This window comes from Parasteatoda tepidariorum, chromosome 5 (assembly GCF_043381705.1).
Source record: "Parasteatoda tepidariorum isolate YZ-2023 chromosome 5, CAS_Ptep_4.0, whole genome shotgun sequence".
Lineage (NCBI taxonomy): Eukaryota > Metazoa > Arthropoda > Arachnida > Araneae > Theridiidae > Parasteatoda > Parasteatoda tepidariorum.
In genome coordinates, this window is record NC_092208.1 from 10628840 (window position 1) to 10648950 (window position 20111).

Consider the following 20111-nt stretch of genomic DNA (forward strand, 5'->3'; position numbering starts at 1 on the left):
AACTCTATAGGCAATAATAAGCAAATCACAATTCACAGTAAAACTCTGTTTTGCGAACTGCCCCTAATTAAAAATTTAAAAAAATAAGACAAATGCCTAAAGGCGTATCCAAAATTACTAGTATTCACTTAATTTTATTTTCATACTTTTTCGAAAAAAAAAATCCTCGCAGAGCAAAATAATGTAGGAACAAACTTTAAGTCATATGTACAATAAAATAGGATGATTGATTAGGAACTTTTAAAGAAATAATTTATCTTTTTTTTTTNTTTTTTTTTTTTTTTTTTTTTTTTTTTTTTTTTTTTTTTTTTTTTTTTATAAAATGACAGCACTAAAATAAATTTTATAATTTCTTTTTATGATTTTTGGTTTTCAGAAGAAGAAAAAAAACATGAAAAGTAATATTTTAGGGGGGGATTCCATCAAGTCATTTCCCGCATTTTTGAAAAAAAAAAAAAGGAACCGGTTGTTATCAGTACATATTGTTATGAAGTACGCTGAGTCCCCCCCCCCTTATTGAAACGTCATACGTTTGGGTACAACTGACCAATAGCATGTGGATATTTTATTAGCACGCTGAACGAATTCTTACTCCTAACCGTGTACTCATTGACCATTGCCAATTTTTTCCTACTCACGTTACATGCTGTTTTGCGTTAATTTCAACGTTACACGTGCTAAATCTAATTTTGGTAAGCTTCTTTATTATATATTTTGCAGTAATTATTTTATTTGAAATTAATTATCATTTGTATTTGTACACACAGTTCATTAATTCTTTGCTGAATCTAATTTCTATAATCTTAGTTATTATTATATATGTTACAGTATTCTAATTTTTTATTCTTTTAGAATTTTTCTTTAAATATAATTTATCATTTGTTATTGCCAATTACTGCTATAAAAAATTACGGTTAAATATAGTTTGAATAACCTTTTTCTATTTTTTGAATACAATATGTTACAATATTCCTTTTTTTTTAAAAAAAAAAATTTGTTTGAAGTACAAATTGTTTAAATTTGTACATATACAATAAATAAATGCTAGATCTAATTTAACTGAACTTTATTGGAGCTAAATATTTTCTGGATTCCAACACTCTTTTTTCTTTTGTTAAAAATTTTACAGGGCCTTGCCTTTTTTTTCTGCACTTTATTATTGGTAATTGTAAACATAGAATAAATTTAATTCTGGAAAATTAATAAAAATTGCGTAAGTTTTGAACTTATTATATATTTTGCATTATTCCAACGTAACCTTTTTTTCCCTTCCGTTTGAAATAAATTCTTAGATAACTTTTGTAATTTTAATTCATTTGTAATTTTAAATATAGCATTAATTTAATTTTTTAAAATGACTTCGTTAAGCCTACTTTCATTTATATAATTTACTATATTCCAACGATTCTTTTTTCTGATGTGCGAAATTCATTCTTAAATTGGCTTTATCATTCATAGCGTAAATTTATCTCTACTAAATTTTTTGGGATTGTTTTTCATTGTATATTTTACAGCGTCCCACCTTTTTCTATTTTTTCCATGAAATTTATTCTTAAAAATAAACTTTATCATTGGTAATTTTAAATGTGGAATAAATTTAATTCTGATAAATTTTATTTTTAAAAGCCTTAATCTTATTATATATTTCACATTATTCAAATGTAACTTTTTTTTCTTTCTTTTTTTCCGCGTGTTTGAAGTTAATTCTTAAATTGACTTCACATGTAATTGTGAGTATAGCATTAATTTAATTTTGTAATATCTTATTTCATTAAACCTACCTTCAATTATATATTTTGCAATATTCCAGCGATTATTCTGTGAGTTAAATTTACTCTTAAATTAACTTCATCATTTGTCGTTCTTATCATATATATTTCGCAGTATTATTTCGCTTCATTTAGTTTTGCTCATAATTAAATGCTAAACTGACTTTTTGAATAGTGATTAGAAATAAATCTAAAAATATTCTTTTTTTTTTCACAGTCCAATTTTGTTTAGTACAGATTTTGTTAGAATTTTTCAGTATTCTTAAAATTTTTATTTGTAAAAAAAATATTAAGTTAATTTATATAATTATTTCATTAGAAAGCGCTTTATAAGAATTTAACCAAGCGCCTACGTAGATTATAAATCAAACTTTTCAGTAAAATTCTTTTTTATGCATTATTTTGTTAATAGAACAAATTTTTGATTGCCGTATCAATTAACGTAATTAAACTACCGAATTCAGCGTTTCATTCTTTTTTTATACCAAACAGAATCTCTTTTCTTTCCCTTAATTTTTCTGTACCACTTAATTGTCTAACATTCTCAAAAATGAAATCTATTTGATTATCTTTACACTTTTCTGAGCTTCCACTGACAAATTCATTTCTAAATCGTCTGACAGCTTTATTTAAATAATATAATTTTTTTTTACGAAAGTTGCTTTTTTCCTTTTGAGTCATTTTACTAATATTTCTGAATTTCTGTTTAATTTATTATAATTTTTCCACTCGCTATATGTTCATTTCCTCGTAAACAAATGCTTTTAATTTTCTTTCCTGTTAGCTTAACTAAATAACTAAATTATATATTATTTAATTGTAAGAATAATGTTAGAAAATTACTAGATTTACAAGATTAGAAAATTACTAATTTAGAAATGTACTGTTTTAAAAAAAAATCTCCTGGTTTTGCAGCATATTAGAGTATTTCCTAAAAAATCAGTTTACTTAAAAAAAAAATCCCTGTTGAAATAGAATTTTAACACAATCTATTTTTTACCCCTAGAATATTTAAATAAGTATTACTAATACTTAATGAAGCGAACTTCATTTATAATAGTAATCAGTTTAAAGTTTTTTTTCTGGTTTTAAAAATTTTAGTTTATTTAAATTCGGAGCTCCTTTTTTTAATTAATTGAGAAATCCATAACCAGCAATAATAACATGCTTATCTATTACCATTCAAATTTTACTGAACGCGATAAAGAAACCATTTCAAATTCAATTAATATCGACTATAAATGAATGGTACATATAGGTCAGACCAGACCATGTACAGTTATAACTGTAATAAAATTTTCATACTTTGATGATTGGAATAATCCCCGAAATTCCTTATATGTGAAATATTTAGTATAATGTAATGCAACAATTATCATAAAGGTTTCGTAAAATCTGCTGGATTTTTTCTATCCGTGATAGCGGCTATGCATTTAGAAATATACAAAATCCTTTTGAGTAAGATATAAGAGCTTTATTTGTAATCGTTGTATTCTAAATTAGAAATATTAATATTTGACATTTTGATGCATAAGTTACTTTAACTTATTAACTAACACATAAAAACACAAAATAGAAATATATAATACAAATTTAAATTTTATAGAATGTTAAGCAAGCACAAATAAAACACCGTAATTTAATTTAAGAAAATCCATACAAAAATTTCATAAGGTGAAATAAATTTTTTTTTCTGATTTCTTAATTATTTTATTTTAAAAGCAAAGATTCACTTTTAGATTAAAATTTAATTAATAATTTTTTTTTTGCATATTTATTATTATATACAGGCATGAAAGCTTTCAGCTTTTACTCTGAATTCAGCCTTTTTCAACGTTTTTTAAGCTCCATACATTTATTAATTTCATAATATTTGATTGNAAATATTTTCTGGATTCTAACACTTTTTTTTTTCTTTTGTTAAAAATTTTACAGGGTCTTGCCTTTTTTTTTCCTGGAGATTTTTTTTAAAATAAACTTTATCATTGGTAGTAAGTTTTGAACTCATTATATATTTTACATTATTCTAACGTAACCTTTTTTCCCCTTCTGTTTGAAATTAATTCTTAAATAACTTTAAGATTTGTAATTTTAAATATAGCATTAATTTAATTTTTTAAAATGACTTCGATAAGCCTACTTTCATTAATATAATTCACTATATTCCGACGATTCTTTTTTCTGATGCGCAAAATTCATTCTTTAATTGGCTTTATCATTCACTGTTGTATATATAGCGCAAATTTATTTCTACTAAATTTTCTGGGATTGTTTTTCATTATATATTTTACAGCGTCCCACCTTTTTTCCATGAAATTTATTCTTAAAAATAAACTTTATCATTGGAAATTTTAAATGTAGAATAAATTTAATTCTGATAAATCTTATTTTTAAAAGTTTTAATCTTATTATATATTTCACATTATTCTAATGTAACTTTTTTTTTCTTTCTTTTTTCCGCGTGATTGAAATTAATTCTTGAATTGACTTCACGTGTTATTGTTAATATAGCATTAATTTAATTTTGTAATATCTGATTTCGTTAAGCCTACCTTCAATTATATATTTTGCAATATTCCACCGATTATTTTGTAAGTTAAATTTACTCTTAAATTAACTTCATCAATTGTCATTTTTATCATATATATTTCACAGTTATATTTCACTTCATTTAGTTTTGCTCATAATTAAATGCTAAACAGACTTTTTGAATGGTGATTAGAAATAAATCTAAAAATATTTTTTTTATTTTCACAGTCCAATCTTGTTTAGTACAGATTTTGTTAGAATTTTTCAGTATTCTTAAAATTTTTATTTGTAAAGAAAATATTAAGTTAATTTATATAATTATTTCATTAGAAAGCGCATTATAAGAATTTAACCAAACGCCTTCATAGATTATCTGTCAAACTTTTTAATAAAATGCTTTTTTATGCATTATTTTTTTAATAGAACAAATTTTTGAGTGCCGTATCAATTAACAGAATTAAACTGCCGAATTCAATTTCTTTCTTTTTTTATACCAAACAGAATCTCTTTTTTTCCCTTATTTTTTCTGTACCACTTAATTGTCTAACATTTTCAATAATAAAATCTATTTGATTATCTTTACACTTAAAAAGTCGTGATAATTTGCGTTTTATACTTCATTATGCTGTTTTAAATTCTTATAGAAGTTACTTGCTTCTAAATTATAAAACGTATCTAAGCTTTATAATAAGATAATAAATTTTTGATTATTGTATCAATTAACAGAGTAAAAATACCGAGGTCAACCTTTCTTTCTTTTTTCTAAGCAAATTCTTTCGTCCTTTTTTTCCCCTTACTTTTTCTGTACTACTTAATTGTCCAACATTCTCAATAACAAAATCTATTTGGTGATCTTTACTCTCTGTATGGAATCGTGGGAATTTACATTTTATGCTTCCCTTTGATTGATGTAATTATAATAGAGACTAAAATGGAGATTATTTTTTGTAAATTATTGCAGATGTTACTTGCCTGTAACTTATAAAACATATGTAAGTTTAGCAATAGGATAACTAATTTTCGATTATTGCATAATTTAACAGAATTAAAATGCCAAAATAAACGTTTCTTTCTTTTTTCTTTATACGAAGCAAAATCATTAATTTTTCCCCTTAATTTTTCTGTACCTCTGTATTGTTTCATATTCTCAATGAAGAAATCTACACTTAATGGAATCTCTATACTTATTGGAATCTCTGCACTTATTGGAATTTGCACGTTATGTTTCCTTTTGCTTGATATAATTAGGATAGACGCTTAAATAAAAATCATTATTTAAATTATTTTGGAATTTATTGGCCAATAACTTGCCATAAACTTAATACTATTAATTTAGCTTTTTTTTCCATATGCAATTGTGAAGTTAAATTAATTTTCTGAGCTTCCGCTAACAAATTCATTTCTAAATCATCTGACAGTTTTATTTAAATAATAAAATTTTTTTACGAAAGTTGCTTCTTTCCTTTTGAGTCATTTTATTAATATTTCTGAATTTCTGTTTAATTTATTAAAATTTTTCCACTCGTGATATGTTTCTTTCCTCGTAAACAAATGCTTTTAATTTTCTTAATTCCTGTTAGCTTTTCTTTAAAAATTATTATAGGAATGCTTATTACCAATGCTGATTAACTAAATAATTAAATTATATATTATTGAATTGATATTATATATTTAAATTAATTGAGAAATCCATAACCAGCAATAATAACATGCTTATCTATTACCATTTAAATTTTACTGAACATGATAAAAAACCATTTCAAATTAAATTAATACCGACTATAAATGAATGGTACATATGGGTCAGACCAGACCATGTATAGTTATTACTGTAATAAAATTTTCGTACTTTGATAACTGGAATAATCCCCAAAATTCCTTATATGTGAAATATTTAGTATAATGTAATGCAACAAATATTATAAAGGTTATATTTCGTAAAATCTGCTGGATTTTTCCTATCCGTGTTAGCGGCTATGCATTTAGACATATACCAAATCCATTTGAGTAAAATATAAGAGCTTTGTTTGTAATCGTTGTATTCTTAATTAGAAATATTAATATTTGACGTTTTGATGCATAAGTTACTTTGACTTAATAACTATAAAAACACAGAATAGAAATATATAATACAAATTAAAATTTTATAGAATGTTATACAAACACAAATAAAACACCGTAATTTAATTTAAAAAAAATCCATACAAAAATTTCATGCAGATAAAATTAAAACATTTTCTTTTCTGATTTCTTATTTATTTTATTTTAAAAGCAAAGATTCACTTTTAGATTAATATTTAATGAATATTTTTTTTTGCATATTTATTATTATATGGAGACTGTTATGAGACTTTTTTTAAGTAAAGAAATTTTGAAGAATTTAATACAGTTTTGGATAAAATGGCTTATTCTATTAAGTATTAAACATTATAATCATAATTGAAAGAAATGTCTACTAAGTGCTAAATTAAAATTCCGATTCTTTGCAAGAATTTGTCATATTTTGTAAGGATCTCGGTCTCCTATTTTTTTTATTCATCCTGGTATATCTGTGACTTATCACAGTTATTCCCGATATATTAAGGCGAATTTTTTAGAAAATGGATTTTTCTAAATCATCCTGATTTCTGCTCACAAATTTTTGCTGGGAACGAATAATTTTTTTTTCCAAAGAGTTAGTTTTGTATTGCAGTAACCGGACGAAATTGGTGGATGGAAACGTGATGATAAGAAGATAATCTAGATGATATATATCTAGATCCATGATTTATATCTAGATCTATGATATATATCTAGATCTATTATATGTATCTAGATCATATATATCTATTATTTAGGATAGAATCGAGATAGGAATATAAAACGCGGAACGTTTTTAACGGATTTTAAGGCGTTTTTGACAGAATAATGACAATTCTTAATTGAAGAAAACATTCAATATATATCAACATTTTTCCTTTTTTGTCTAGATGGCATCTCAACAAAGCATCAAGGTCTGCTGCCGGGTACATGGAGAAAATGAATATAACAAGGAAACTTTGGAACACGGTTACAGTTTTCTTGATAGCAAATCAATTTTACATTTGTCTTCGGTGAGTTTACTATTTTCTTTTCTTCTAATATATTTTATTTTTGTTAACTAGGGAGCTCATAAATATTATAATTTTATGCATGAACATTTTGAAGATTAGTAATCTAAAGGAAATGAAAGATGGCCTGTATGTGAAAAATAATCAACCGAAATTTGAAAATGAAACTTGAATTTTAATTTAATGTTTAACTTAATAAGAAATAATTCTACTCGTTTGCGATGCACAGTGGCGTCCTTGAATCATTTTAGCAGCATGAATGGAATCCTGATCTGAACATAATATATTAACTTTTTTAAATTATTAAAGATTTAAAAATACGTGTTAAGATTTGTATTTGAAAACATCTAATGTCTCTTTTTAATTACAACATCGTTTCAAGCACAAGCATATAAAGTGATATTGTTGCTGGAAAATTGTTGTAGGAAAATTTAAATATATTTTTTTTGTACATGCAGAGAGGCCAACGTGCAATTTTTTACAACAAATTTAAAATTTAATAATTGTCTAGAACTAATCATAGAATGTTAATTTTTTATTCCAATGTACTCCCCGTACACCTGTACAGTTTTCTGCACATTTCTCTGTATATTTGCAAAAAATAAAATTTTTCTTAAAAAAATGGAAAGGTATAAACAAAATTGAACAAAAGTTTTATAGGCGAAACATTATTGCAGTTCTGCTTCTTCAAAGCAGAAAAAGTCTAATTTTTATATTTTGTAGAATTTTTAAGACCTTTTATGCAAAACTGTAATTTTTCATATGACTATAAAGAAGCTGTGTGCAATTTTCTAATAAGAAAAACTTATCAGTAAGAACTATATTTTTTTGTAAGGAATTCTACTTTATTCTTTAAAAAATGTATCAAATATTTTAAATTAAAATTAATAAAAAAGGATTAATTTTAAAAGAAAAACATTATATGCAAATACAGTCGGATTTCTATTTAACGAACTTCCATTTTGAATAATGAACCAAGATGAGTTGAGTGTAGAATAAAATATATTTCAGTTTCTTTTTATTAATTTGTTATTTTCTAGTAGATAAATAATAAATTTAAATTTTAGTCGGAAGCATTGCATTAAATATTTTGATAACTATAATATTGTTTTTGAATAATATTAAGTACCATTGATACATTTTATCAGAGATTTGATTGATAAATGTTTAAAAAAATTGAAGAAATTTGTAATTTTGATTATGAAAAATTTGTTTTATATAATTTTTTTTTTACTCAAACAAACATTGATTGTTTCCGCTGTCTTGAATACATCAATTTTACATGTTGCGAAAAATTCTGAGGCGCACTGTAGTGTGAACTCACGAATAGTTGTGAAAGTTAAATTCATTTTGTTTTATGTATCCACCTCATTTATAAAGTTCAATAAGGAAAGCTTTTTTTCTCCTTTTTTAGGGCCGGATATATACTTTTGATAAAATATTTGATTCATGCTCATCCCAGTCCCAAATTTACAACGAAGTTGCTAAACCCATAGTTTTCAGTAAGTAAACCTTCTTCATGAATTTTTGTAGTATCTCTAGCAATTTATTTGAATGCAGAAGAAAGGCGATGAATTGCAGCAGATTTTTAATTTTAACAAATGTTCACGTGAATTATGAGATTGATTACCGTGTCTTTTTTTCCGAAATAAAGGCTCATCAGTTGTTTTGGTAGTTAAAATGCCCGGATCCGGATTTTTCTGAGCTCCTGCTTCTAATTCTAATTTTATTAAATTCGATTAAATATGCCACTTTTATCCACATTAAGTGAAACTTATTAAATTCAGGGTTGCCACAGGTGACTAAAATGCGACTACTTGCAACTATTTTCGGCCTGAGGCGAATATGGTAGCTCTTTTGCCTTAAAAGGCTAAAAAGCAAATATTTTCAGGAAAAAGAGAATATTGGGAGAGTTTTCTGTACTCTTAGAGATGCTTTTTAGCATACATTGGATTGACAGCCTGAATGTAAAAAAATTTGAATTGCAAATTTGAGGCATCACTTTTTAATGTAAATCTATTGTAAATCTATTTCTATCTCCTTTTCATTGGTTATTGCTACGAAATTCAGCGTGATTTTTAAAGACCCAATTTTTAATACTTTATTACCATGCGTGAATTTTGAACTTGATTTGTCATTTTTCACAAATGCTTAATATATATATATATATATATATATATATATCATATTGAATATACATATTGAATCTGACATACATACATACTGAAAAAAAATTGATAAAAGGAAAAATTCCTAGAAAAAGTATGTTTCTTTTAATGAAAAAGTATTTTTTTAATGAATTCTAGCAATTAAAAGTATTCAATTTTCTGCAAATATACTAGTTTTTTTATGTAAAAATTTAGTGCCAGAGCACTAACGTAACGTTTATTATAGAAAGATTATGGTATTTGCCACCAACTTGACTAAATGGTTCATGGTATATGACAATTAAGCCATTTAATAAAATTTGCGTAATATTATTGAAAATTTTTTATTCTTATTTAGGCAACTATTCTGATAGTTTTCGGCAACCATTTTCAGGCTTTAGGCTACTAAAAAAAAACTATTTTGTTCTTTTTTTTCTGTGGCAACCCTATCAATATGGAACACCATGGGAAAGTGAAATGCTTTTTCTTATAATTTACTTTTTTAAACTACAGATATTCTTATAATTATGGAATAAATAATAAAAACTTTTATATTAAAATGGCAGAACCTTTTTATTACAGATGTACTCAGTGGTTATAATGGCGCTATTCTTGTTTATGGTCATACATCCAGTGACAAAGCCTACACAATGGAGGTAAAGTTTGATTTCTCAATCCTCTAGTTATTTCAAATTGTTTCTCTCTCTCTTTTTAAGAAAATTCACATTTATCTTAAAAAAAAATCAAAAAATTTGTTTTTTTTTTGGCTATAGTAATGTTTCGGAGAAAGCAAAGTTTAGAACGACAAATGAAAACGGTAAAAAGAACGACCAGTTGCTTTTTAACACAATTCAGAATGTATGTTTTTAAAACTTTTGTCGAAAAATTAACCATATGAAACCTACAGATAGAATTCATATGTTAAGTATGAATTAAAATTTATAGAACGAGTTGTTGTCATAAAACTTCAAAAGTCTTTAATATTATAATTTAAGGTTGTTCGATTATTCTAGTGGCCTAGCTGCCAAATCTACTGGATTTTTCAGTAGACTACTGGATTCAGCCAGTTTTTCCTGGTCTACTAGTGTAATTAAACTTCTCCAGGTTTTTGCACATTTTAGAAAATTCCCTTAAGTTGGGTAAGTCTCCTTAAAAAAAAAATCCCGATTGAAATAAATTTTTTGAACAGATTTTTGCTAGCTTTCTTGAACAGTTAAGTAAGTATGACTAATGCGCAATGAAACGAACCTCATTTATAGAAATCAATTCAAAACTTTTTTGTTCTAAAATGTTCAGATTTGTTAACGAAATTGTTAAAAAATTTAGATATTTTCCCAGAATTTTTTTCTCCGTATAATCGTACACTACTGTACACATTCAAAACGAATGCTATTTAGCTTACGATCTTTTAGATGGGATCGTTGATCAAAATCTATTGTATTGTTATTACTGTATTGTAGGTTTAATCTTGCTTAACTTTGATCTAATATTGATCAACGTTATTTTTGTTATTTCATTTGATAATATGTTCATAGTTGCCAACTCTACTGGATTTTGCCAGTTTCTCCTGGTCTACGGGTTTAATTAAAATTTTAGTTTTTGTACATTTTAGAAAATTCCCTAAGATTGTGCATGTTTCCTAAAAAATGCCCTGTTGAAATAGAATTTGTATGCAGATTATAGCTTGAATATTTAAATAAGTGTTACTAATACATAATGAATCGAACCTCATAACTTTTTTTGTTCTGAAATGCTCAGTTTATTTTTATTCTGTCTTTTTAAATTGATTAAAAACTCTTTTAACTATCTTTGATGAAGTAAATATGTTTTAAAATTCGAAATTATGGAAAATATTGCAGTTTTTATTATTTTGATGACTAAAAATCCCTCAAATTCCCTATGTATGAAATATTTAGTACATTATGCAACAATTGTCATGTTATTTCACAAAATCTACTGTATTTTTTCCTGTCTGTGTTGGCACCTGGGTGATTTTCACGAAATATGACAATTCACTGTCCCTTGCTCCAAGATCTAATACTAAAAGAACTTTTTTTTAAAAAAGTTAATAAATAGCATTGCTGTTAGAATTTTAAAATGACTTTACACTAGCAATGACTGTTTTGTACAGTTAAAAAATTTATTTGAACTTTCAGAAATTTCATGCTTCTGGCATGTCCCAAACAATGTTTTCAGTAATAACTAGCTTCAAAACTTCCTATAAATTTCTCAATATCTAATTTCTTTTATCTCCACCGGTGTAGGGATTTCTAGAATATACGCAAAGGGTATTATTTACAAAAACTTCGTTTAAAATAATTTTTTCTGTCAATAATTTGTTTGTCCCAAGACAATCTGTCATTTTCCTGGCTACTTATAGTCAGTGGTTCATAACCAAAATAGATAGAGCCAACAATCAATATCTTATATTAATAGATTGATTAGATATACTCCTTAATGAACATGTCTTGTTGCATGAATAAAGAACCATTTTCTGGCTAAAAATCTATTTCAAAATTTTTTTTGTGTTTTTGTGTTGTCATTTTCCTGGCTTCTTGAAATCATCAATAACAAAAACTACATAGATTTATCTGAGTTATTTTAAGAAATACTGTTGTTTTCTGCAGAATATAAGCGTCTTTGGCCAAAATATTAAAGTAAAGTTATATGCAATAAAATGGCGAATTTGTCATTATCCTGGATCTCATTTTCATGGCTTATGAATGCCAGGACATTGAAGTGTTACCAGAAATTTTTTTTAACTGCTAATACTGTAAGAAGGGAAAGCAAATATTAACCTAATACCAAATTTATGTATGATTGTAATATTCTTCGATGTAATCAAAGTTATTTATTTATTTAATGATTGATTATTATACACAATTTTATTCAGTACAACATATCAGCAACAAAATTTTTTTCGATTCTTTCTACAGTGGATAAAAAGAATTAATTTAAGCAATTTATGGTCCATCTAACATAAAGGCCTGAGTTGAGTTACTTACTATTAACTTAACATGACTGTTTTTTAAACTTCTATGCTAATGTGTCATTTTCCTGGCAATCAAGATTTGGTGAATTTTAATTTTTTTTTCTCGAGCAAATGTCAATAAACTACACTGTTGTCTATAAGATATTAATAANGATTATTATACACAATTTTATTCTGTACATATCAGCAACAAAATTTTTTTCGATTCTTTCTACAGTGGATAAAAAGAATTAATGTAAGCAATTTATGGTCCATCTAACATAAAGGCTTGAGTTGAGTTACTTACTATTAAGTTAACGTGACTGTTTTTTAAACTTCTATGCTTAATGTGTCATTTTCCTTGCAATCAAGATTTGGTGAATTTTTATTTCATTTTTTTTTCTCGAGCAAATGCCAATAAACTACACTGCTGTCTACAAGAAATTAATAAGTGTGAATAAAGAAGTATAAAAAAATTTTTTAGATTATTTTGAAGACTTTAAATATGAAGAAATTTCTTAGTCCGAATTGTCATGTTTAAAAAGAATCACCCAGCTATGCATTATTTTCCATTAATTATTTGTGCTGCAAAATTCATAATGAGAGTCATGTTTTGTTTAAAGGGAGTTGCATTTGGTAATGAGAAATCAGGAATTATACCACGAATTGCTCATGATATTTTTAGCCACACAGAATCCTTAGAAGATTCATTAAAATGGGAAATAAAGGTAAGCATGCAGTTCTTATATCTAGTAATCTGTATCAAAACTTTCCGTATGCTAACTGGTAATTACAATACTTTTGCTGGCATTTTTTATTTAGAAAAATAGCTTAGAGCATTCTCAAATAACTTCTCTTTTGTATAATAGTGAAGAACCACTATTGTACAATGTATAATAGAATAAGTACAAACCTCTAACACTTGCCATTATTTAAGTGAATTCTTTAACTTTGTTTCACTTTCTACTACATAAGAGAATTGACCTATTTTAAAGAGTTTGAAAAAGCCTCTAGAAAAGAGAAATTTTACAATCGAGACAATTTTGTAAGAAAAATATACATAAATCTATAACTGCATTTATCAGGTTTTAATTCTTAATTTATTTATACCATATTAATTTTGAAAACATAAAAACTTATTTTCATAAAATTACTTATTTAATTTAAAACTAATTTTTACTTCCTGTTTCGAAGATTATATTCCAGCATAAGAAAGGGTGACGCCCGGTGACTAAGCGGTGTCGTGCCACAAGTCCCTGGTTCGATCCTCGGACCAGGCAAGGTTGACTCAGTCTTTCATCCCTTCAGTGGGTCGATAAATGAGTACCAAGCATGCTTGGGAACTAAACACTGGGGGTTCCGCGCTCGGCTGACCAGCTGACCGGAACATCTGCTTCTGCACCCCAGAGCCCAAGGTCAAGAAAACTGAGATGGGCACAGTAGGCCTTGGCCCTCTAGGGCTGTAGCGCCGCTGAGTTTAGTTTAGATAAGAGAGGATGCTTTTTTTAATGTCCTCTTCAATGTCATTAAAATTTGTTCCTATTTTCTAGATTTCCTTTTATGAGATTTATTTGGAGAAAGTCCGTGACTTATTTGATGGTAAGTTATAATTTAAGAACGACTCAATAAAAAAATAAATAAAAAAGAGAACACAAAATTTACGCTATCTCTTTTTTTTCTTCTTTTTGTAGATTCTGAAGACACATTGCAAGTATACGATGATAGGAAAGGCTCACCTTTCATAGTGGTAAGTTCGCAAAGACCTTCTCCTTTTTTTTAATTTTATAAACAAGGCTAATTCGAAATAAGAAGAATTAAATGCTAAAAATAAGTAAGACGAAAGCGGGATTTTGAAATAACGTATAAATTACTCTATATAAAATGCAGATTAGAATCGATCCTCGAACTCGGATAGAGACACTACAATTTTCATGTTATTAGAAACTGAACATTAAATTTCTTTAATGATTTATTTAATCAAATTACTGTGCTGTTTTTTTTAAAAAAAAACTTGTACACATCGCATTTATCAGTAGACTTCTAGATTTTCTCCTGATCTACTGGTATAAAATTTTTTTTCCTAGTTTGTATACAGTTTAGAAAAATTCCCTACCCCTCGAAAAAAGATCCCTGTTGGAATAGAATTATTTCATAATTTATTGATTGTTTAAATATTTAAATAAGTATTACTAGTACATGATGAAGCGAGCCTCACTTGTAGTAATCAGTTTAAAAACTTCTCTTTTTTCTAAATATAGTCAAACCCCGCTATAGTGAACACGGTTTATAGTGAACTCCCGGATATAGTGAACGAAATGTTCGGTCCCGTGCCTTGCTATACACGGATAATATTAATTTTTGTGGATATAGTGAACCAAAAAGTGAGGTCACTGTAAGGTGTCGGTGGGATGAATATGCATTTTCTATCAGAGGAAATGTGTAATTATTCAATGTTGGTTAAAGGGTTGGACACTAATATGTGTTGATAAGGCTCTCATTTCAACTCCTTTTTGTTCTCAGTAGAAGAGTAATGAGAAATAACACATTTTTTGCTGCTACATAATATTTTTCAGTCATTTATTTGAATAATGTGTAATAAAAGAGAGAAGTTTGGAAACCACTAGTTAAATTTTTTGAGGAACGGATATAGTGAACTCCCGGTTATAGTGAACCAAAATTTCGGTCCCTTGAACGTTCACTATAGCGGGGTTTGACTGTATTTCAATTTATTTTTAATCAGAACTCACTTTTCAAATTATGAAATCTTTTAACTATCAATAATGATTTATTTGTTTACTACTATTAAAAGTTAATTAAAAGGAATTTAAATTCATTTAATGCCAATCATAAATGGTAAATATTGAAGACCATTTACAGTTATTAGTGTAATAAAATTTTTGTATTTTTATGACAATAAAAGTCCCTTTATGAAAAATATTTAAAATATTATGCAGCAATCATCATGAAATTTATATTATTTCGTGAAATCTACCGGATTTTTTTTTTTATCCATGTTTGCAGCTACAATATTGCATTACTTAAAAATGATCAAAGGTAACTTGAAAAACTATTTAATGGTAAAATTAAGGATCTCTGTAATCTGAAGATAGCAGAATAAAAATTCGTTCCGTTAAATAATACATAAAGAACTTATTAGTAAATACCGTTATTACTTTTCATTTCACGTTGATGACAATCAAAGATTTATGTATCTTAAAGGATCCTATTACGTGATTCTTCTGTCCAATAAGAATGTACAGACAACAAGTTAAAAAGTTTTCAAGTAAGTTTTTAAGAACAGGAATTTAATGAATTGGGAATTCTTTTTACTAAAATATTTTGTGAAATCAAGGATCGCCGAGAATTGAGCTAGTAGAAATTTTTCTAAGATGCTAAAAAAAATGTGATAATGAGGTTACTGTAGTTAAAATTAATTTATTTTAGGGTGGAAAAGAGATCTTGGTAAAAAATATCAGAGAAGTGATGGAATTCTTCAATGAAGCAAAATTGAAACGACACGTAGCTTATTCAGGTTAGAACTTTTTCTCTAAATGATCCAGCCCTTTAACATACTACTCTAATAAATGTTTAAAAAATTTATTTATTTATTCCTTTTTTAGATACGAACGAGATGATCTCGAGAAGTCATACAATATTTCAGATAGTCATAAAGCAAGAAAACTTGGTGTCTCATGAAAAAATGACTGGAAAGCTTTTATTAGTAGACTTAGCTGGAAGTGAGCAGGTTAGTAAATGTTTTTTTTTTCATTACTTACTAGCGTTTAACAACAGTGATTTTTTTCCACCTTGATTTGTTGCAATTTAAGAACGAATAGAAAAGGTCACTTACACTTTCAGTATTAAAACAAAATACAAAATTCAATAAGTTATCCAAAATTATGAGTAAAACAATAAGTTATATAAATATTTAAAAAAAAATTTGTTTTAGTCCTTCAAAATTTTTTTTAAATTTAATTTTCATACAAAAGTTTGACAGATTTAAAGAAATTATATATTTTTAAAATTTAATATCATGAATTCACCATTTAAACATCAAAATTTCCTTTTTTAGACGTGCGTCTATGCACTTGTTGTTAGAATTTTAAAAAATTGTATTGCATTTTCCTTAAAAAAATACGTTTTATATCCTTATAGTTTTAAAATAATTTGTTTGCGACAAAAAATAGAAAGTTTGATTTTTTATTACTAGCAAAAGCGAAATGGCATTTATATAAAATTTATTCGCACAATAATTGGAATCTCTTTTGAATGCAATTGAATGTACAAAAGATAACATTATAATAAGGCAGGCTTATATATAATATAATATAATATAATATAATATAATATAATATAATATAATATAATATAATATAATATAATATAATATAATATAATATAATATAATATAATATAATATAATATAATATAATATAATATAATATAATATAATATAATATAATATAATATAATATAATATAATATAATATAATATAATATAATATAATATAATATAATATAATATAATATAATATAATATAATATAATATAATATAATATAATATAATATAATATAATATAATATAATATAATATAATATAATATAATATAATATAATATAATATAATATAATATAATATAATATAATATAATATAATATAATATAATATAATATAATATAATATAATATAATATAATATAATATAATATAATATAATATAATATAATATAATATAATATAATATAATATAATATAATATAATATAATATAATATAATATAATATAATATAATATAATATAATATAATATAATATAATATAATATAATATAATATAATATAATATAATATAATATAATATAATATAATATAATATAATATAATATAATATAATATAATATAATATAATATAATATAATATAATATAATATAATATAATATAATATAATATAATATAATATAATATAATATAATATAATATAATATAATATAATATAATATAATATAATATAATATAATATAATATAATATAATATAATATAATATAATATAATATAATATAATATAATATAATATAATATAATATAATATAATATAATATAATATAATATAATATAATATAATATAATATAATATAATATAATATAATATAATATAATATAATATAATATAATATAATATAATATAATATAATATAATATAATATAATATAATATAATATAATATAATATAATATAATATAATATAATATAATATAATATAATATAATATAATATAATATAATATAATATAATATAATATAATATAATATAATATAATATAATATAATATAATATAATATAATATAATATAATATAATATAATATAATATAATATAATATAATATAATATAATATAATATAATATAATATAATATAATATAATATAATATAATATAATATAATATAATATAATATAATATAATATAATATAATATAATATAATATAATATAATATAATATAATATAATATAATATAATATAATATAATATAATATAATATAATATAATATAATATAATATAATATAATATAATATAATATAATATAATATAATATAATATAATATAATATAATATAATATAATATAATATAATATAATATAATATAATATNAGTTATGTAAAAATGTCTACTTATTGATTGATTTAAAAGCTATATTTTATCAGTGAATTTATTTATTTTTTAAAATTTAGGTTTTAACAAGTGTATTAACAAATGATTCTATCGTTAATCGAGAATCGAGATGTATCAATATGTCTTTATCTGTTTTGTCTAGAGTGATACTTTTACTAACAGAAAAAAGAGTAAGTAGAATTGCATTACATAGATAGTAATATTGTTTAAACAATTTTTTTAATTTTTTTTACCGAAATGATATTGATAGTGTTTTACAAATGACATCTGTGTTTTTAGCATGTAATATTAATAGAAAACACGTATTATGCTTTCATTATTTGGCAAGTCTTTAGGATTTTTTATTTATACCCTACAAAATTAATATGGGAAAAAAATGACTCATTATAAAAAGTCATTTTTCCACCTTCATTGAAATTGCCATACTCCTAGTTAACTCTAATTTTCAAAAATATTATGGTAAAACACTGAAGTGTTATTCCTCCCATTCTTATTTGATGAATGCCTGAAAAATTGTTTCTTCATATGGGGTAAATATTATTATTTAATTAATCAGTGTCTGTTTTGGTAGAATACTGTCAAGCAACAATTTCTAACAAGAAATTTCTAACAAGCTGAAGTTTTTTTTAATGAAAGTTGGTAGTTTTAAAGCTATAATCTTGCGTCTTGTCCAAACAGAGAGTTTACATCTCCTTTTGTTGAATAAATTGATTAAGTAAAATGTTATTTAATTAATATATATTAATATTGTTATTAAATAACAATGCTGTTGCTCATGGCCAGCTCAAGAATATCAAAATTTACCACTTGTAAAAAATTTTACTCCATTAATTTTGCGTTTTACTAAAAAAGTTTCAAAATAAATGAATATCAACTTAATTTTTTAGTTCGATTAGTAGTGAATTTTCATTATTTATGTTTATAGAAACGCGTGCCAAAGATATAATTATCAACAAACACTTGATAAGCTTTTCATTCGCTTTGCATTTTTGCAGTTCATTTTTAAAGCCGCTTATGGTTGTTTATTTCTTCACAAGATCATCCGTTTCTTAGCGATCAACATGTTTAAATCGCAAAAATTGATAGTTCACTGGGAGAAATAATTAAAATATTGTTCTTCTTTTCAAAAGGATGGTATACCGTACAGGGAGAGCGTTCTTACTCGATTGTTGAAGGAAAGTTTAGGAGGAAATTCTCAGACAGCCATCATCGTCTGCATCAGACCATCATCTGAAAAAAGAATAAAATGGTCTCTGGAATTCGGTTGTCGGTAAGTATCTTCTTTTTTGGCAAAAGGTTTTTCTTTTATTTTCAGAAGTTGGAATCATTTAAATATTACTTAAGCGTGTTTTTTCTCTTGTCTGTGAAATAAGTAAAATTGAAAATAATAATAATGCATAGCTGCCAAATCTACTGGATTTTCCAGTGGACTGCAGGTTTTTACCAGTTTTTCCTGGTCCACTGCTTTAATTAAAATTCTTCGTTTCTGTACATTTTAGAAAATTTCCTAAAATTTAGTGAGTTTTCTGCCAACTCTACTGGATTTTCTTGTAGACTACAGGATTTTACCAGTTTCTACTGTTTTGATTAAAATTCTTCATTTTGTACCTTTTAGAAAATTCCCTAAAAATGGTTAAGTTTCCTAAAAATAACCTAATGCAAAATGAATTTTTGTAAGGATTGTTGCTTGCTTGCATGAATATTTAAATAAGTATTACTAATGCATGATGAAGAGAACCTCATTTATAGAAATTAGTTCTAAACTGTTTTTGTTCTAAAAAGTTCAGTTTAATCTTTGAGGGATTAAATTATGCTTATTAATTATGAGTGAATTTTCAAAATTTTGAGTAAACATAATACTTAACATTTCAAATATGTTTCAAGTCGATAACTGGAAAATATTGCAGTTTTTCTATTTTGATGACTATGAAAAT

General features: G+C 24.7%; 1 protein-coding gene across 35 annotated transcripts in view; it reads left to right on the plus strand.

The window, feature by feature from the left end:
- The first annotated feature begins 490 nt into the window (after positions 1-490).
- LOC107453060 (kinesin heavy chain) overlaps positions 491-20111 on the plus strand; it is a 31588-nt gene continuing 11967 nt past the window's right edge. For 10 of the 35 annotated variants that reach the window (XM_043048467.2, XM_043048468.2, XM_071180977.1 and 7 more), the window contains exons 1-11: positions 495-692; positions 7268-7390; positions 8802-8889; positions 10117-10190; positions 13129-13233; positions 14056-14104; positions 14197-14252; positions 15950-16037; positions 16126-16250; positions 18237-18347; positions 19308-19447. In XM_043048467.2, coding sequence (XP_042904401.1) covers positions 7268-7390; positions 8802-8889; positions 10117-10190; positions 13129-13233; positions 14056-14104; positions 14197-14252; positions 15950-16037; positions 16126-16250; positions 18237-18347; positions 19308-19447 — 959 coding nt within the window. In that variant the 5' untranslated portion in view covers positions 495-692. Of the gene's footprint in view, positions 693-3169; positions 3228-7267; positions 7391-8801; positions 8890-10116; positions 10191-13128; positions 13234-14055; positions 14105-14196; positions 14253-15949; positions 16038-16125; positions 16251-18236; positions 18348-19307; positions 19448-20111 lie in introns of those variants that run through there. The other 25 variants (XM_043048471.2, XM_043048470.2, XM_043048474.2 and 22 more) reach the window with 8 other exon arrangements.